This window comes from Eptesicus fuscus, chromosome 12 (assembly GCF_027574615.1).
Source record: "Eptesicus fuscus isolate TK198812 chromosome 12, DD_ASM_mEF_20220401, whole genome shotgun sequence".
NCBI classification, from domain to species: domain Eukaryota; kingdom Metazoa; phylum Chordata; class Mammalia; order Chiroptera; family Vespertilionidae; genus Eptesicus; species Eptesicus fuscus.
This window is the reverse complement of record NC_072484.1, coordinates 81759212-81777814: the sequence shown is the minus strand read 5'-3', so window position 1 is coordinate 81777814 and position 18603 is coordinate 81759212. Positions and strand designations below refer to the sequence as shown.

Genomic DNA, 18603 nt, shown 5'->3' with positions numbered 1-18603 from the left:
CAAAGAAAGAAAAGAAAGATGACACTTAAAGAAATACAACTCTAGAAGTTACAATCAAGAGATATGTTGGTGTTGATGCTACTTTTCATTTCCAAGTGACGTGTTTTACCTGCCTTTTGCCTTTATCCACCCAATTTGAGTCTTTTCTGTTTGAGAAACTATTATTTACAAATAAGGACATGAGGTTCATCATGAAAGAGGTAGAATATCTATCAAGGACAAGATCAACTCTGTCAACAGAGGTTTCATGGTTCACAGGAAATTACATTCCAGGTGAAGGCATACCTCCGAGGAGAAAGGTAACACCACTAATCAACAACCACTGAGAGGCAGAAAAGAATGAGTGGGAGGCCCCTTTTTTGTGGTTGTTAATCCTCATCCAAGGATATTTTTCCATGGATTTTTAGAGAGAATGGAAGGGAAGGGGGAGAGACAGAGAGAAAGAAAAATGGATATGAGAAAGACACATCGATTGATTGACACCCACACGAGTCCCAACCAGGACCAGGGATCCAGCCTGCAATGGAGGTATGTGCCCTTGACCAGAATCAAACCTGGGACCCTTCATTTCGCAAGCTGATGTTCTACCCACGGAGCCAAACCAGCTAGGATGAGGTCACTTCTTAAATAATGGAGAACAGTCATGCCAATGTTTATTATTTTAATCATGGAATTTTAAGCGAAAAGGAACATTAGAAACCATCTCTTCCAAACCTCTCAACTTGCAAATGAGGAAACTGAGCTCCTTAGAGATGGGGCAGTTCATTCAAGTCCATTCATTTAGAAGGAAGAGTCAGACCAGAACCCCAGGGTTCTAATCTTTACCCAGTGCTCTTCCTAGTTCACCTCACAGCCAACCTTTGATCATTAATAGTAACTTTTCTGTTTGACAGAAATAACATTTTTATTTTCCTTTTTTAAAAGAAAAGGGGAAAGAGGAACCAAGATGGCGGCATGGTTAAACAGCTAATCTGCTGCCTCACACAACAATTTCAAAAATACAACTAAAAGACAAAACATCTACCACCCAGAAACACGGGAAAGCTGGCTGAGTGGTAGATTTACAACTAAGGAGAGAAAGGAGCACAAACGCTGAAAAGCTGAGGTACGGAGGCGCGCGAATCGGGCTGGCGGTGGGCGACTGGGTGCGCGGTTTTTCTTCAACCCACAAGGAGACAAGCTCCCGATCACTCTGAAATCCAGTTTCTGGGGACACTCGGGGGACCCAGACACCTACGGGGAGAAGCTGGACTCTCAGCCATCGGGTCGGAAAGTGAGAGTGACTTTTTTTGCAGAGGTGTGCCCAGCAATCATTGTTTTACTGCGCTGGAACGCGGGGGGCGCAAGGACTTGGAAACTTGGAAAGGCAGAGACGGCTAACGCCAGCCACCGCCGTTGGCCACGCCCTAGCCTAGTGATGCCCTGAGACCCCGCCCAGCCCTGAGGCCACGCCCCGCACATTCTACAAACCCGCCCAGGCTCCACACATCGGCTTTTGCATATAAATGGCCTGTTCTGTGGCAGCTTAACCAAATAAACTACAGTTCCAGTCAGACTGCTCCAAAACCGCCCAAGCAAAGGAGGAGAAAACTAGTTCTTGCTGTAGCTCCTGCTGGGGGACACACAGTACACAAGGGTACACCAAGAGTGTCCACCTCAAGTAACTGGGAGGCTGACCCATTGAACCAATAGGACATCTAGTACACAAAGCTACCCTACCAATTCAGGGAAGCAGCGAAAATGAGAAGGCAAGGAAACAGATCACAAACCAAAGAAATGGAGGAGAACAAGCGACTGGACATAGAGTTCAAAACCACGGTTATAAGGTTTTTCAAGAATTTCATGGAAAAGGCCGATAAATTCAATGAGACCCTCGAGGATATGAAAAAGGACCAACTAGAAATTAAACATACACTGACTGAGATAAAAAATATTATACAGAGACCCAACAGCAGACTAGAGGATCGCAAGCATCAACTCAAAGATTTGGAATACAAAGAGGCCAAGGACACTCCTCCAGAGAAGCATGAAGAGAAGAGAATTCAGAAAGTTGAAGATAGTGTAAGAAGCCTCTGGGACAACTTCAAGCGTACCAACATCAGAATTATGGGGGAACCAGAAGAAGAGAGAGAGCAAGATGCTGAAAACCTATTTGAAGAAATAATGAACGAAAACTTCCCCCACCTGATGAAAGAAATAGACTTACAAGTCCAGGAAGCACACAGAACCCCAAACAAAAGGAATCCAAAGAGGACCACACCAAGACACATCATAATTAAAATGCCAAGGGCAAAAGACAAAGAGAGAATCTTCCAAGCAGCAAGAGAAAAACAGTTAGTTACCTACAAGGGAGCTCCCATACGATTATCAGCTAATTTCTCAACAGAAACAATGCAGGCCAGACGGGAGTGGCAAGAAATATTCAAAGTGATGAATAGCAGGAACCTACAACCAACACTGCTCTACCCAGCAAAGCTATCATTCAGAATTGAAGGGCAGATAAAGAGCTTCACAGATAAGAAAAAGCTAAAGGAGTTCATCACCACCAAACCAGTATTATATGAAATGCTGAAAGGTATTCTTTAAAAAGAGGAAAAAGAAGAAGAAAGATAAAAAATTATGAACAACAAATACATATCTATCAACAAGTGAATCTAAAAGTCAAGTGAATTAAAAATCTGAGGAACAGAATAAACTGGTGAACTTAATAGAATCAGAGGCATAGAATGGGAGTGGATTGATAATTCTCAGGGGGAAAGGGGTGTCTGTGTGGGGAGTACGGGAAGAGACTGGACAAAAATCATACACCTATGGATAAGGACAGTGGGGGGGAGGAAAGGGAACAGGGGGGGTGGGAACTGGGTGGTGGGGAGATATGGGGGGGAAAAGGAGAAACAATTATAATCTGAACAATAAAGATTAATTAAAAAAAAAAAAAGAAAAGGGGATTTTCCCTTTCAGTGTCAGGTTCATAAATTCCACTTACTTTTTGTGGTCGGGCATTTTCTCCTCCACGGCCTCTGGTGATTCCTGATATGCTTAAGCCAAAGTCAGCATTCTCCATGCCAGTGTTATTGACAGCCTCCTAAAGAAAGAAGAAGACAGGTAGAAGTCAAAAGGGACATAGAGATGCTGGTTATAACTGCCTAAACCATTACCCCAAATCAAATGTCAAATGCTGGAGATCAGTTCTGTAAATGGGGAACCCCATGTATAATTCGGCCACTTCTGTGCAGCCCCATGATGAACTATCTGCCTGTGCCACGTGGAAGGAGCTGGCCTTGGAAGCATGGGCTCCAAACAGCTTTTCCAATGCCTCAACCCATTCCCACTTGCTGGCTTGTCTTTTCTCCTGCGACCAGAGGTGTTTGTGGCCAGAGGTGCTGAGTTTGAAGGGCAGCAGCCAGCCGGCTCCTGTGAGATTTATCTGCTACCTTTCCACTTCCCTTCTGCCTGGGTCAGACTACAATGGCCAGACTGTCCAACCTCTTTGAAGATGAGAGATTCCTTTTGACCAACTGAGTTTTGTGATTATTTCTTTCTATCCCATGAGACATCTTTGGCATTAATTATATTTCATAATCTCTATTGGTTCTGTTTCCTTTGAAATCAGGTATGTTTTGTTCTAAACCAGGAATCTCTAGGCCTGAATCTCCTGAGTCAGTAGCTGCTGGTCTCACCCACCTGCTGGACTCTCTCCTCTTGCTCCCCATCTACCCCAGAAAGTCCAGTGTGGAGGTCTGGGGTGGGGACCAACCGTGTCACTTCAGAAAAATCCAACAGGAGACTCTGAGGCCCAGCCACACCCAAGACAACCCTTGGCCCATATCTAGGGATCCAGGGAGGTACTTTAGGACAGGAAAGCCTGCTGACTACAGTTACCTCAAATGGGAGGATCAGACTCTGCAGCAAACAGGCCCTCCTGCCATGCTCAGCGCTCACCCCTCAGGGGCTGTCACCCAGCACTCAGACCAGGGGAAAGGCTGGGGAGGGAGGAGCCCTCCCACTCAAAGTCATAAACATTAGGAAGACTAGGGATTTGCCTGTTTTAATCCAGCGACTTAGAAAATCTACAATTTAGTGAGATCATACAGCAATTTAAAAAAGCATAGGTCCTCAAAAAACAAAAATAGTGACTTTTCTTGGGGCTATTTCTCAGTCACCTACTTTTTTACAGACACCAAGCAAAGCTGTCCCGACCTGTTTAGGATGTTCCTTATGGAGGGGTTTGACTTCCCCTGGCTTCCCCATCGTGGTTCTGGACCGTGGCCTCAGCTGACTGATCATGGGAAGATTTTGACAACTGTCATTCATCACCCTAGGGGAGGAAGCAAAGACCTTGAAGGAAATTATTCTAACCCTTAGTCTGAGGTAACTAAACAACTTGTGGAGCACACAGAGTTCTTGAAAGATAGACAGGTATACCACAATGGGGCCCTAACATCTGCACCCCCTGTCCTGTCCATCCAAGCCTGACTCGCTCAATCTACCCATTGGGTTTCTGCAAGACGGAGCTAGAGGGCCACCTCCTCCTAGAGGCCCCTGACTCACTCTCTGCATTTCCCTTTCATGACCCCTGGCTTCAGCCCTTCTGTAAATAGCTTTCTTTTCCCAAAATGCTTTACAAACATCCTTCCCTTGTTTCTTTCCACCTCCACCCAGCCCCCCCTCTCCCTTCCCTTTGGAAGAGCAGGGGAAAGGCACAGGAGGAAGGAGTCCTCCATTCAGATGAATGAGCATTAGAAAGTCTAGGGATTTGTCCATGGTTTCAACCCAGTGTGCTACTTAGAATACCTCCCATCATACTGTGTACAATAGATGTCAAAAGGGGTTCATGGAAGGAAAGCAACCTTACCTCGTCTCTGTTGTCACAGGTCATTCATGTTTATAAGACAAATTTTCACCAGAATTGTATACTTCAGGCAAAGCAAATTAATGGGGCTGCAAGTCAGAATTAGTGGCTAACTGAGGTGGTGATGGGGGGTATTGACTGGGAAGGGAGTGTAGCTATGAGTATATATGCCTTGACTGTATCTATGTTATACATCAGTGCAGAAGTAAAATATACTTGTTCCTTACACAAATACCCACATCATCAGGTGTTTGGTTCTCTCATTCTCTTGCCCTCCCATGTGAGATACATTTCTAGAATTTTTCTCCCCCTATGCTAAGTGGTCTCAGAGAGCTGCCATTTCAACTCCATTTCTTTGTGAGAAAGAAAAAGTTGGTCATGTCTACTATAACCATATAGCTATTTGGCCAGTGAGACCATCTATGCCAATAATACCACCAATGTCCACACATGGCAACTCCAGTGTTGGGCCCAATGAGGTAAATGTCAGGAGAGGAATAACTGCCACTTTATCAGGGCATCTGTTTTTCATCTGTAGATTAGGAATAAGAATGTCTGCCCCTCAGGTCTTTTGCTGGCACAGCAATAAAAATCTATAGAATGAATACCAGGCATTTCATAAGTGCAAATCCTTGTGAACAGCATTGATTTAAATGAAGTAAGGCTAGATTGATGATGATGATGATGATGATGATGATGATAGATAGATAGATAGATAGATAGATAGATAGATAGATATAGACCTATATAGAGAGTTAAATTTGCCTCAACACCCTGTGTGGCTGTAAGGAAACTGGGAGCCTATTTTCCCACTGGAGGCAAATGATTCACAGATTTGCTTTAACATGATGAAAGACAAGTGCACTAATGTGCAAAGCATCACAATTTCATTTCCATCAGCTCTAACAATTGTAAAATTCTTTCTAATATGGAACCAAATTCACCCTGTTAATTAACTTCAGTCACTAGTTCTAGGCATGTCCTGTGAATATTGCAGAGAAGATCCAATCTCTCTTTAGAGAGTGAAAACAGCTACTGCATTGTTGTAGGGACCACCCACAACCCCAAGTCTTCTGTTCTTCAAACTAAACATCCAGTTTCTCCAGTCATTCCTAAGGTCATCTGGCTCCCATATTCTTACTCATCCTGGACACCTTTAATCCACTGTCTTCTGACCAGAATAGAGCCACCTCCTACTTTCCAGACTATTTCTATTGATGAAAGCCGATACCACATTAATAATCACACTACATTGTTGATTCATACTGCATCTGCAGTTCACTCAGATTCCTAGGTCTCTGGTTTTTTTTTTTTTTTTTTAATTTCTTTATTGATTAAGGTGTCACATATTTGTCCTCATCCCCCCATTCCCATCCCACCCCTCTCCCCACGCATGCCCCAATCCCCTGTTGAACTTAACCGTTGGATAGGCTTATATGCATGCATACAGGTCCTTTGGTTGAACTCTCCCCCTCCCCCCAGCCTCCCCCTACCCTCCCCTATCCTCCCTCTGAGGCCCGATAGTCCGATCGATGCCTCCTTGATTCTGGTTCTGTTCTTGTTCCTCAGTCTATGTTGTTCATCATTTCCTCTAGATGAATGAGATCAAATGTCACTAGATATATACTAATAAGAACTGAATGTGAGACGAGCAATAATATTTATGCTGACAGGCAAATGAATCAATCTGTAGCGAGCTTCCCCCTGGACCAACAGTTCTTTTGAGACCCAATTTCGATGTCCAGTAGATCCTTATGTGTACATGTCAGCACTGACCCCTCAGCTCTGGATGGTGGACAAATGGTGGTAATGGAGGTCCGACTCCCTCTGGTTTGGTCTCGGCCGAACCCAGGGGCACGGCGTCACCTGGACTAAGGGGCACGTGGCCTCACCCATACCCAAGGGGTGCGTGGTCTCACCCGGGCCTGGGACCCAGCCTCACCCGGAGGGATCCAGGGGCGCACGGCCTCACCCGGACCCAGGATCTGGCTTCACCCGTACCCAGGGACGCGTGGCCTCTCCCAGACCCAGGGGCACGTGGCCTCACCCGGGCTTAGTTGCACAAGGCCTCACCTGGATCCAGGGACACATGGTCTCACCCAGACCCAGGAACGTTTGGCCACTCCCAGACCCAGGGCCACTTGGGCTCACCCGGGCCTAGGTGCACGAGGCCTCATCCGGATCCAGGGACGCATGGTCTCACCCGGACCCAGGGATGCTTGGCCTCTCCCAGACCCAGGGCCACTTGGGCTCACCCGGGCCTAGGTGCACTAGGCCTCACCCGGATCCAGGGACATATGGTCTCACCCGGACCCAGGGACGCTTGGCCTCTCCCAGACCCAGGGCCACTTGGGCTCACCCCGGCCTAGGTGCACGAGGCCTCACCCGGATCCAGGGACACTTGGTCTCACCCGGACCCAGGGACGCTTGGCCTCTCCCCGACCCAGAGCCACTTGGGCTCACCCGGGCCTAGGTGCACAAGGCCTCACCCGGATCCAGGGACACATGGTCTCACCCGGACCCAGGGATGCTTGGCCTCTCCCCGACCCAGGGCCACTTGGGCTCACCCGGGCCTGGGTGCACGAGGCCTCACCCGGATCCTGGGACACATAGTCTCACCCGGACCCAGGGATGCTTGGCCTCTCCCAGACCCAGGGCCACTTGGGCTCACCCGGGCCTAGGTGCACGAGGCCTCACCCGGATCCAGGGACACATGGTCTCACCCGGACCCAGGGACGCTTGGCCTCTCCCCGACCCAGGGCCACTTGGGCTCACCCGGGCCTAGGTGCACGAGGCTTCACCCAGATCCTGGGACACATGGTCTCACCCGGACCCAGGGATGCTTGGCCTCTCCCAGACCCAGGGCCACTTGGGCTCACCCGGGCCTAGGTGCACGAGGCCTCATCCGGATCCAGGGACACATGGTCTCACCCGGACCCAGGGACGCTTGGCCTCTCCCAGACCCAGGGCCACTTGGGCTCACCCGGGCCTAGGTGCACGAGGCCTCGTCCGGATCCAGGGACGCATGGTCTCACCCGGACCCAGGGACGCTTGGCCTCTCCCAGACCCAGGGCCACTTGGGCTCACCGGGCCTAGGTGCACGAGGCCTCACCCGGATCCTGGGACACATGGTCTCACCCGGACCCAGGGATGCTTGGCCTCTCCCAGACCCAGGGCCACTTGGGCTCACCCGGGCCTAGGTGCACGAGGCCTCACCCGGATCCAGGGACACATGGTCTCACCCGGACCTAGGGACGCTTGGCCTCTCCCAGACCCAGGGCCACTTGGGCTCACCCGGGCCTAGGTGCACGAGGCCTCACCCGGATCCAGGGACACATGGTCTCACCCGGACCCAGGGACGCTTGGCCTCTCCCAGACCCAGGGCCACTTGGGCTCACCCGGGCCTAGGTGCACGAGGCCTCACCCGGATCCAGGGACACATGGTCTCACCCGGACCCAGGGATGCTTGGCCTCTCCCCGACCCAGGGCCACTTGGGCTCACCCGGGCCTAGGTGCACGAGGCCTCACCCGGATCCAGGGACACATGGTCTCACCCGGACCCAGGGACTCTTGGCCTCTCCCAGACCCAGGGCCACTTGGGCTCACCCGGGCCTAGGTGCACGAGGCCTCACCCGGATCCAGGGACGCATGGTCTCACCCGGACCCAGGGACGCTTGGCCTCTCCCAGACCCAGGGCCACTTGGGCTCACCCGGGCCTAGGTGCCCGAGGCCTCACCCGGATCCAGGGACACATGGTCTCACCCGGACCCAGGGACGCTTGGCCTCTCCCAGACCCAGGGCCACTTGGGCTCACCCGGGCCTAGGTGCACGAGGCCTCATCCGGATCCAGGGACGCATGGTCTCGCCCGGACCCAGGGACGCTTGGCCTCTCCCAGACCCAGGGGCACGTGGCCTCACCCGGGCCTAGGTGCACGCGGCCTCACCCGGATCCAGGGACACATGGTCTCGCCTGGACCCAGGGGTGTGTGGGCTCTCCCTGACCCAGGGGTGCTTGGCCTCGCCCGGGCACGGGATCCAGCGTCATCCGGGTCCAGGGGCACTTGGCCTCACCCGGACCCGGAGTCCGGCCTCACCTGGACCCAGGGGCATGTGGCCTCACCTAGACCCAGGGACGTGAGGCCTCACTTATACCCAGAGGCGTGTGACCACACCCGAGCCCAGAGGCGCGCAATCCCGCCCGCACCCGGGTCTCAGCGGGGCCCCGTCTTCCCGATCCCAATTCCTGCCGGTCAATCCCCCCTCAGCAATTCCCCTGGCCATCCTTCCGGAGCTCCAGTATGGCTGCTGCAGAACTCGTCGGGCGGCGGCTCGGCGAAGCTCCGGTGCACCCGGTGCATGGTGGTGGGCCAGTCTGGCGTCGCTGTGTCGGCCCTTGGGTCTGCATCGGTGGCCGGTCGCCGAGCATGCGCACCTGGCCGCTTCCGGGGCGTTGAGATTCTTGACAGACTCAGAGGTCAGCAAGCGCGGAGTCTCCCACCCCATGTCTCATAGGGGCTCGTCTGTCCGTGCTTGGCTGCCAGTGGAGCCGTCCCCTCAGCCGGAGACCGCCGGGGGAACTGCGCCGAGCACGTTCCAGGCCGCTGTTGTATCGCCTGAGCCATAGTTCTTTTGTGTCGCCTGAGCTGTAGTTCTTAAAGTGTGGTCTTTGGGTCACCGGCATCAGCATCATCCCACATCCCCCTCTTTTATTCTAGTTGTAGAGCATCTACTCAGCCAGCCCTATGGTGGTCTTGGATGGTGTCTGCTCTGCTCTCTTGTCGTAGTCTCAAAGTTGTTGTGGTAGGCAACAATCAGGCTTCCGCCCTATGCCTCCATCTTGGTCCTCCTTTGTATAGTTAAGTCTTGATTGGTGTTGGTGTCAATGGGGGGGCTCTCTTTGTCTATAAAGGAAGAGTTGCTGTGCAGGAGATACGTTTATGGGCCGGGTCTTGGTGCAGCAAAGCTTTGGCGCTCACTGAATATTCCCGTTGAATGTGTCCTTTATGCACGTGGTTGAAATCTGGTGTCATCTCCCACAGACCACTAGATGCCCTCGTTTCTGGGTCTCCAATGGGGTGTAGATCAGCTACTGCCTTAGGCACTCAGCAAGGATTACAGCAAAAACTGTAGTTTCTTCCTCCTGTCTGAGTGGCCCTGGAGCAGTCCGACTAGAACAGCAGATCATCTGGTCCGCTGCCAGAGGGCAGTCCACCCACATGCATAAGCCGTTGCTTGGGGCGCAGGTGTGCCTGCAAGACTTGCGGAGCAGGTCTTCAAGACGTGCGGGGCGGGTCCCAGGGCGGGGCGGGGTCTCAGGGTGCCAACAGGCCATGGTGCAGCGAGCCTCGATGGCTGTGAGTCTGGTCCTTCTGCCTTTCATGTATCTAAGTCCCCTCGTTCCGCACTCCAGCGCAGCAAACACTGATTGCTGGGCGCACCTCTGCAAGAGTCCCGCCTCTCCCCGCAGGCATCTGGGTCTCCCGGGGTTCGCCAGAAGATGGGTTTCAGGGTGATGGAGAGCTAATCTCCCTTAGGTTTGGAACAAAAGCCCCTTTCCCCCGCCACCAGCCAGACCCACGCACCTCCACACCTCATCCCCTCCGATTTCGCTGGGTGCGAGGCAACAGAACAGCCTTTAACCTCCGCCGCCATCTTTTTCAAACTTCTCAATTTGTACTTCTTAATCCCTTCATTTCAGTCAACTTTACTGAAGTCTAGCGCCGCCGGGAGGTGCACGGAAAGGGCGCCCGGGCCTCCGTCCGGTGCGCGGTGCGCGCGTCCCGTGGAACCAGGCGCGCGAGGGCCGCGCGGCTGGGACGGGCGCTGGGCGGCCGCCGAGCTCCAGGCACCGCCATCGCCGTGTTCCGGACGTCGCCGCCGCGGCGTCCCCCCAATTTATACTTCTTAATCCCTTGAATTCAGTCAACTCTACTGAAGTCTAGCGCCGCCGGGAGGTGCACGGAGAGGGCGCCCGGGCCTCTGTCCGGTGTGCGGGGCGTGCGTCCCGCGGCACCAGGTGTGCGGGGGCTGCGCGGCGGGGACGGGTGCTGGGAGGCCGCCGGGCTCCGGGCGCCGCCGCTGCGGCGGCGTCCCCAGCGTCCTGGGCCGGGCAGCCTGCGGGGGCGGCGGAGTTGCGAAAGTGAGTGAGTTTCCCAGGGTTTCGCCCGGAATGGGGTTCAGTGCAATCGGAGCCCGGTCTCTGGTTTTTTAATAGGGGAGCTATTTGTTGTGGATCTTTGGGTAGAGTTTATTTTTTTAAAATATATTTTATTGATTTTTTACAGAGAGGAAGAGAGAGGGATAGAGAGTTAGAAACATCGATCAGCTGCCTCTTACACACCCCCTACTGGGGATGTGCCCACAACCAAGGTACATGCCCTTGACCGGAATCGAACCCGGGACCCTTGAGTCCGCAGGCCGATGCTCTATCCACTGAGCCAAACCGGTTTCGGCTGGGTAGAGTTTAAATCATATTTTATTAAATTTCATCTTGTTATTTGGGCCCATCTCCTAAATTTCAAGATCTTATTGCAAACTAATTCTGTCATCCATCGCATTAAAGAACTTTTCCTCCTTGGGTCAGCTGCAAATCTCTAAGCTGGGAGCTTGCTCTTTGGTGTGAGATGCAAGAATCAGGAAAAGGCACTCTCATCTGTTAATAGCCAGTCGCATGATACCACCTCTCATTTCAACAACTATCTTTGAGTATAAAATTATAAACAAATACCATTCATTATTTTCCTAGTTATTCATCCTGATCCCAGCCATTTGCTATCCAACCTTCATGCTTGCGGGTACAAACATCTACTCAGAGGAGAGCTGAAGGAACCCCAAACCATCAACATCTATCCCAAATGGGAAGCAAAGCGCTCCAAAGACATTCACTCATAGAATGTCCTTCCAGGTAAGGATTCTGAGCTAATTCCAAGCATGAATGTATGGCTGAAAAATAATCAGAATCTAAATGTGTTCCCAAAGATGGCCTCTTAAAATGTTCCTCATTGCGTCTATTCAGAAGTACTTGTTTATTACTAGAGTCTGACTAGCTTTATGGCAACTATAAATAAAAGAACAACATTCGGAAAAAGGAGACCCATGTACTACTATTTGTAATACTTTAAACAATTTAAAAAAAGAAAAAGAAAAGAATAACGCTCAGTCAAAACAATAAAACATGCCTAAAGAATAGTGCAAAGCAAAGGTAGCTTCAGGCAGCTTATTATCACAAAGCATTCAGGGTTCCACAGCCATTTTATAAATGATGCCAAACAGCCCTGTGAGGTGTCTGGCCCTTCCTTCTTAGGCAGCCATGCCCTTGCACTCCTGGCCATTTCTGAACAGGCTCTGACAGTGGGTGTGGGTTGGGAGTGGGAAGAAGGGAATGAGGAGGACACTGAGGAGGACACTGTGTCTCCTCAGAATGGTCAAGAGACAGAGGGGCTCCATCAGATGCTGCAAGTCCCAAATGAGATTTGGGTTTGAGAAGCTAGAGAAAGGAATATAAGAGAGTGCCAGAAAAGGAGGAGAAAAGAAAGGCCTGATTGTCTTCAGACAGGTCAGGACATGGGCGTGCACAAAGAAACTCAGGTGTGATTTTAAAAGGGAAAATACTATTTCTTGGGTGCTCAGTATGTGCAGGGAACTCACTATGTGTCAGAAACATGCTCCTAGCAGCTAGGACCCAGCTTGTCAGAAGCAGAGCCCGGAATTGAACTCAGGTCTTTTAATCTCTGAGGTCCATCCTTTTCAAACCACTGAGACTAGAAAAACAGAGCATGAGTGGGTGCAACTATTCACAGTAAAACCAGGAGAACTGACAGACATTGGCCATGTCCTGGACATTTGTAACATGAGCGAACACATGGCTGGGCCCACCTAAATCACAGGACCACAGCCTGGTGCTGCTGGTAGACAGTCATGGAGCCACACTGGAGCATCTTCTGAAAGGGTCCCACAAATTCCTAGAGTTGAGTTGATCAAGATGAATTACCATTTACTTTACCTTCTGGCCTTCCCTCCACTTCTTGGTGGTACGTTATTTTCGGCTGTAGCAAAACAGATATTGGGAGGAAAAGGAAAGAATTTAATTTTTAAGAGAAAGTGATTTTTTAAGTATGTTTGTCCTTTTACATTGCTTTTAAATTTGTGCAATAGCCTTTTGGAATTTAAAGACTCTAAGCTACTCTTATCTAGAGAGAAACAAAACTACCAGCGAAGAGAAAGAAGTTCAGGCTTCCCAAGTGTTTCCAGGTAGAGAAAGGCCCCAGAGGCCTTGGATATTAAACCTGTTGGAGACCATGGACCTAGTGACAACTCCAGTAAGGGCTTAGTTACCATTTCATTAGGTTTTCATGAACTTGAAAACATTTTGCCTTGGTCTGTGGGGCATCAGGACGATTCCTTGAGTCTGACAGGGACTACTTTTCAGTCATACTCTGCGAGTTTACCTGAACATGAAGATTTAGTGTCCATATCCCAAGAGAATGCATTTCCAAGCTAGATCAGAGCTGGCAATTTAGAAATCAGATCATTTCAATAATAGTTCTGGTGTCCCAGTGGTTGAGAGTCCTTGCTTTCTCTGCCAAGACTCAGATCCAGCAGCCAAGGGCTCTGAACCCTGCACTGGAAGGGAGTTCAGATAAACCACCTCTCTCTCAGACCCCTTCCAGCTCTGAGATTCGGCCCTGGCTATTTTTAATTGACATTCCTCTTGGTTTCCTGGTCCCCACATGAAATGTTAAAGTCTGTGGCTTAACAAGTGCCTTGTAAACAGGACAATGATCTCCCTTGGTTTATAATTACTTCCCCCACTTACATACTTCTAAGTCAATGTTACTACAAAACCTAGGGCCCTCACTTTAGATCTTTCCTCCAGCCAGCCTCCTTGACTGCTAACCTATACTGGGTCTTTGCAAAATATTGATCATTATCTGGATTGATGGCTTTCAAAAGCATTTCATTATCTATACATGAGCTATTAGCTTCACCAATACTCATTTTCATGTTATTTTCAAGATAGATAATAGGTCTTCCTAGCAAGAAAAGAATCTTCTGTCATTTATCCTCTTCTAACAGCTCTTTCCATCTCTACAGAAATGAAAGTAATGTTGGGCTTCTAAAAAGAACCTCTAAAGTATATGATTGTCTAACCACTGTGCTGTACACCTGAAACCAATACAAATAATATTGAATGTAAACTAGAATTGGAAAAAAAAAAAAAAGACCTGTGATACTCTGAGGTTTTGCCTTCATTGTTCTAAAACACACACTCCTCAAACAAATGCCAACAAAACGAAAGGAATGTCCACATCCAAGGATCATATTTAAATTGCACTGAATCTAAGGGAAGCTACGGGATCTGTCTTGTCTAGTCCTTCAGTACAGCATGAGGGGCTCCATCTATTTGGGAATAAAAGGAGGAGGAAATGCTAATCTTAAAAATGAGATAAAGTTTTATTTCTAGAAAATAGCCATGTACCTGTATCTGGTGCCTTTTTGATAATTTTGGGGTATTTCTGAAATTTTATAAAATAATAGCTCTCATAGTCCATCAAAATAGTTTCAAGGTCAACATTGTCGCAAACTTCAAAGCGTCGTAACCCCAGTTGAGTTTCTTGCTCCAAAGCATTCGCTGTATCAATATATCTGGCCATTGCACAGAAGAAAAAAACAAAACAAAAAAATTAACCCCGAGTAGAAAGAACAAAAGCAAACAGGCATTAAAAGTCCAGAGCCATTATTGTTTAAAACGTTGTTGGAAGTGTTTAGTCAAATAAGTCAACTAAGAAAATACCTTGTGATTTACCTTTTCATTTGTAGCCAAAAGTGGGTATTTACATCTTTATTCATTTTAGGCAACATTTGACAATTGATAAAACCCAAATTCAGTTCCAGTAGGCATGATTTGCCCATCATTGAAGCGATTTAAAAGACTATGTCATGAGCTCTGAAGAAAATTCCCACAATATGTTGAGCAACATCATTGAGGAAATTTAGTATAAGAAGATGTCATCCAGTTGGATGTATTATTTCTGGTAATTTTTTCATCAGTCACACATTCCCACTTCTAGTAAGTAGTATATTCACCATGGGTTCTTCACTGTCATTTTTAACCTATTCAGTTGAAAAGCTGTCTGACTTAAGTAGTCTTAGCAATAAAAACAAGTGCGTTATCTCACAATCCTCTGATAGTGGAAAGACTCTCCAATCCATAATCTTAGTTAACTTGTTTCTAAAAGCAAGGACTCTCTCCTGACAAATGTGCACAGATTAGCATACAACTTTAGGGGTTTGTCAAAAACCCAAGACTAAGAATTCCTACTACAGGTTATAATTCCTTCTGTTTGATTTGAATCCAGAAGGTAGAAGGAGAAAACTTTTTTTTTTATCATTGTTATGCTCTCTTCCCTGGCCCAGATGCAGGCCAGTTGGAAGACTGAATTTTGTTAAAGAAGGTTATCATAATTATTTCCCATGACCTTGCTAATTTTTAAGAACTTGCAAACGTCAACTGGCTGTACTCAGTCAGTTTCTATACTTACCAATGGCTCACCTGGCTTCTACACTCTGTCTTAATCCCCATTTTACAGAGAGATGAGCTAAATTCATTTTTCATTAATGACTTTTGTTTAATATGAAGTAATATATGCTAATTTAAGAAAAACAACTAGAAAATACTGATAAGTCAAAAGAGAATTCCACTACTCATAGATAATGACTGTTAACATTTTCTCTATTTTTCCAAACATTTTAATTTATTTTTAAAAAATATATTTTTATTGATTTCAGAGAGGAAGGCAAAGGGAGAGAGAGATAGAAACATCAGTGATTAGAGAGAATCATTGATCAGCTGCCCCCTCCATGCCCCTACTGGGGATCAAGCCTGCAACCTGGGCATGTGCCCTTGGTCGGCAAGCCAACGTTCTATCCACTGAGCCAAACAGGCTAGGGCTCCAAACTTTTAAATGACTAAATACACATATATTTGCACTTATAAACAAGAAAAAAAGGAAGATAGAAACAGAGACTATAAATGGCTTGTAGTATTTACTGACGTCACACTATATTCTAAACTCTTTCCAGGATCATAGAGTTTTTACTTTAAAAAAATTATACTAAGTAATGGCAGGTCCCGTGTTTCCTAAACTAATTGATCAGAAAAACAAAACTGCTTCTGTGTGTTCCTGTTCACTACTTGAGTTTGAATGAGGTCTGAACTTGATAGGGTTGGCAAGAGCCACTAGAGGTTCTTAACCAACAGTGACAGGACAGGACCTCAGGACAAGTGGTGAGCACCAATGAGCAAGACACAGAAGTAGAGATGGAGGATGGTAACAGGCACTGAGTCCGAGGGGATGCACGTGTGGTGCTACGAGGACCTGTACCATGACCTCCACTGTCTGATCTCAACCATTCTCCCTCACACTTTTGAACTCTGGTCTTTCTGTTTCCCTAATTGTTCAATTATGACATGCCCCTTCTTCCTCTGTGCCCTTGCCTAGAATGTCCTTGTCCATCACATCTGTCTATTGGCATTCTACATATCTTTCACTGTATGTCAGCTATAATTAAAAAATAAAAATGAAAAGAAAAAGACCAGCTCATATCCCTTCTATACAAAGCTTTCTCTGATTGTTTACTTCAATCCACAATAATCTATCCTCTTTGCTGAATTCTTGGTATTTTGTTCAAGGCGAGTCTATTTTCCTGACACTGATATGTCCTTAAAATTCCCTATATTAGCCCAATGGGTGTAGCTCAGTGGTTGAGCTTCAACCTATAAACCAGGTGGTCCTGGTTCGATTCTGGTCAGGGTACATGCCTGGGTTGTGGGCTCGGTCCCCAGTAAGTGTGTGTGTGTGTGGAGGGGGGGTGGGAGGGGGTTGCAGGAGGCAGCTGATCAGTGATTCTCATCATTCATGTTTCTATCTCTCTCTCCCTTCCTCACTCTGAAATCAATTTAAAAAAAAACATTTTAAAAATACCTACATTATAGTTCACTTTTCATTATGAAAATCCATAAGTCCCTTTTCCAGCAGGTCTTAGGGAATATTACTCTAAGTAAAATTTTTATTGATTCAAGATGCAAGGAGCCATCTCATGGCAAAAAGGAGAAATGCATGTTTTGTTAACACAGTAAACTCTTTATGCCATAACAGGTAGGTGGCAAAATTTCCTCCCCCTGCCAGTTATAGGATAGGCATTGCACAGAAAAGAGCTGAGCGTAGGTCATTCAGGTCAATGCAATTTCTTTATTTTGAAGGAAGAAAAACAGGATTGAGAGCATTATCTCTGTGTACATGGCCAGCAGTGGGACCCTGGGAAACTCACTGGATAAAGGACTTAAATGTAAGATGGGAAACCATAAAAATCTTAGAGGAATTCACAGGCAGCAAAATCTCAGACATATGCCGAAGCAATATCTTCGCCAATACAGCTCCTAGGGCAATGGAAACTAAAGAGAAAATAAACAAATGGGACTGCATCAAAATGAAAAGCTTCTGCACAGCAAAAGAAACCATCAACAAAACAACAAGAAAGCCCACTGCATGGGAGAACATATTTGCCAATGTTATCACCAATAAGGTCTTAATCTCCAACATTTACAGGGAACTCATACAACTTAACAAAAGGAAGATAAACAACCCAATCAAAAAATGGGCAAAGGACCTAAATAGATACTTTGTGAAAGAGGACATAAGGAAGGCCAAGAGATATATGAAAACATGCTCAAAGTCACTAATCATCTGAGAGATGCAAATCAAAACGACAATGTGGTACCATCTCACACCTGTCAGAATGGCTATCATCAACAAATCAACAAATGACAAGTGCTGGCGAGGATGCGGAGAAAAAGGAACCCTCATGTACTGCTGGTGGGAATGCAGACTGGTGCAGCCACTATGGAGAACATAATGGAGTTTCCTAAAAAAAACTAAAAATGGAACTCCCATTTGACCCAGTGATCCCACTTCTAGGAATATATCCCAAGAAACTAAAAACACTAATCAGAAAGGAACTATGCACCCCTGTGTTCATGGCAGCACAATTTACCATAGCTAAGATTTGGAAACAGCCTAAGTGCCCATCAGCAGATGAGTGGATTAGAAAAACTGTGGTACATCTACACAATGGAATACTATGCTGCTATAAAAAGAAAGGAACTCCTACCATTTGCAACAGCATGGATGGACCTGGAGAGCATTATGCTAAATGAAATAAATCAGTCAGAGAAAGGTAAATATCACATAATCTCACTTATTTGTGGAATATAATGAACAACATCAACTGATGAACAAAAACAGATCCAGAGACAGAGAAACATCAATCAGACCGTCAAACCTCAGAGGGAAGGTAGGGGAGGGTGGGGGCAAGGGGGAGAGATCAACCAAAGGACTTGTATGCATGCTTATATGCATAACCAATGGATACAGACACCGGGGGTGGGGGTGGGGGCATGAGCAGGGGAGCGGGGGGAGGGGAGGGGGAAGGAAGGATAAGGACACATATGTAATACCTTAATCAATAAAGAAAATAAAAAAAAGGCCTACACTAACTTCAAACCTTTATGGGAAAAGGTGTGTATCACATGAGCTGGATAATAAAATTTAATTGCTAATAAAGTTTTCAAGTACATAATATGAAAAATACCTAGGTAAATGTGGCAATAAAAGTGTGTGTCTAGGTTGCTGAGGATGGGGCAGGGACAGGTAGAACACAGGGGATTTTTAAGGCAGCAAAGCTATTCCATA

General features: G+C 47.4%; 1 protein-coding gene across 2 annotated transcripts in view; it reads right to left on the bottom strand.

Moving 5' to 3' along the window:
• The window catches only part of KATNAL2 (katanin catalytic subunit A1 like 2), a 119715-nt gene that overhangs the window by 26743 nt on the left and 74369 nt on the right, over nucleotides 1-18603 (bottom strand). For both annotated transcript variants that reach the window (XM_054724401.1, XM_054724402.1), the window contains exons 3-6: nucleotides 14331-14497; nucleotides 12855-12897; nucleotides 4201-4318; nucleotides 2987-3085 (exon numbers count right to left, since the gene is read on the bottom strand). In XM_054724401.1, the coding sequence (XP_054580376.1) occupies nucleotides 2987-3085; nucleotides 4201-4318; nucleotides 12855-12897; nucleotides 14331-14497 (427 nt within the window). The remainder of the gene's footprint in view (nucleotides 1-2986; nucleotides 3086-4200; nucleotides 4319-12854; nucleotides 12898-14330; nucleotides 14498-18603) is intronic.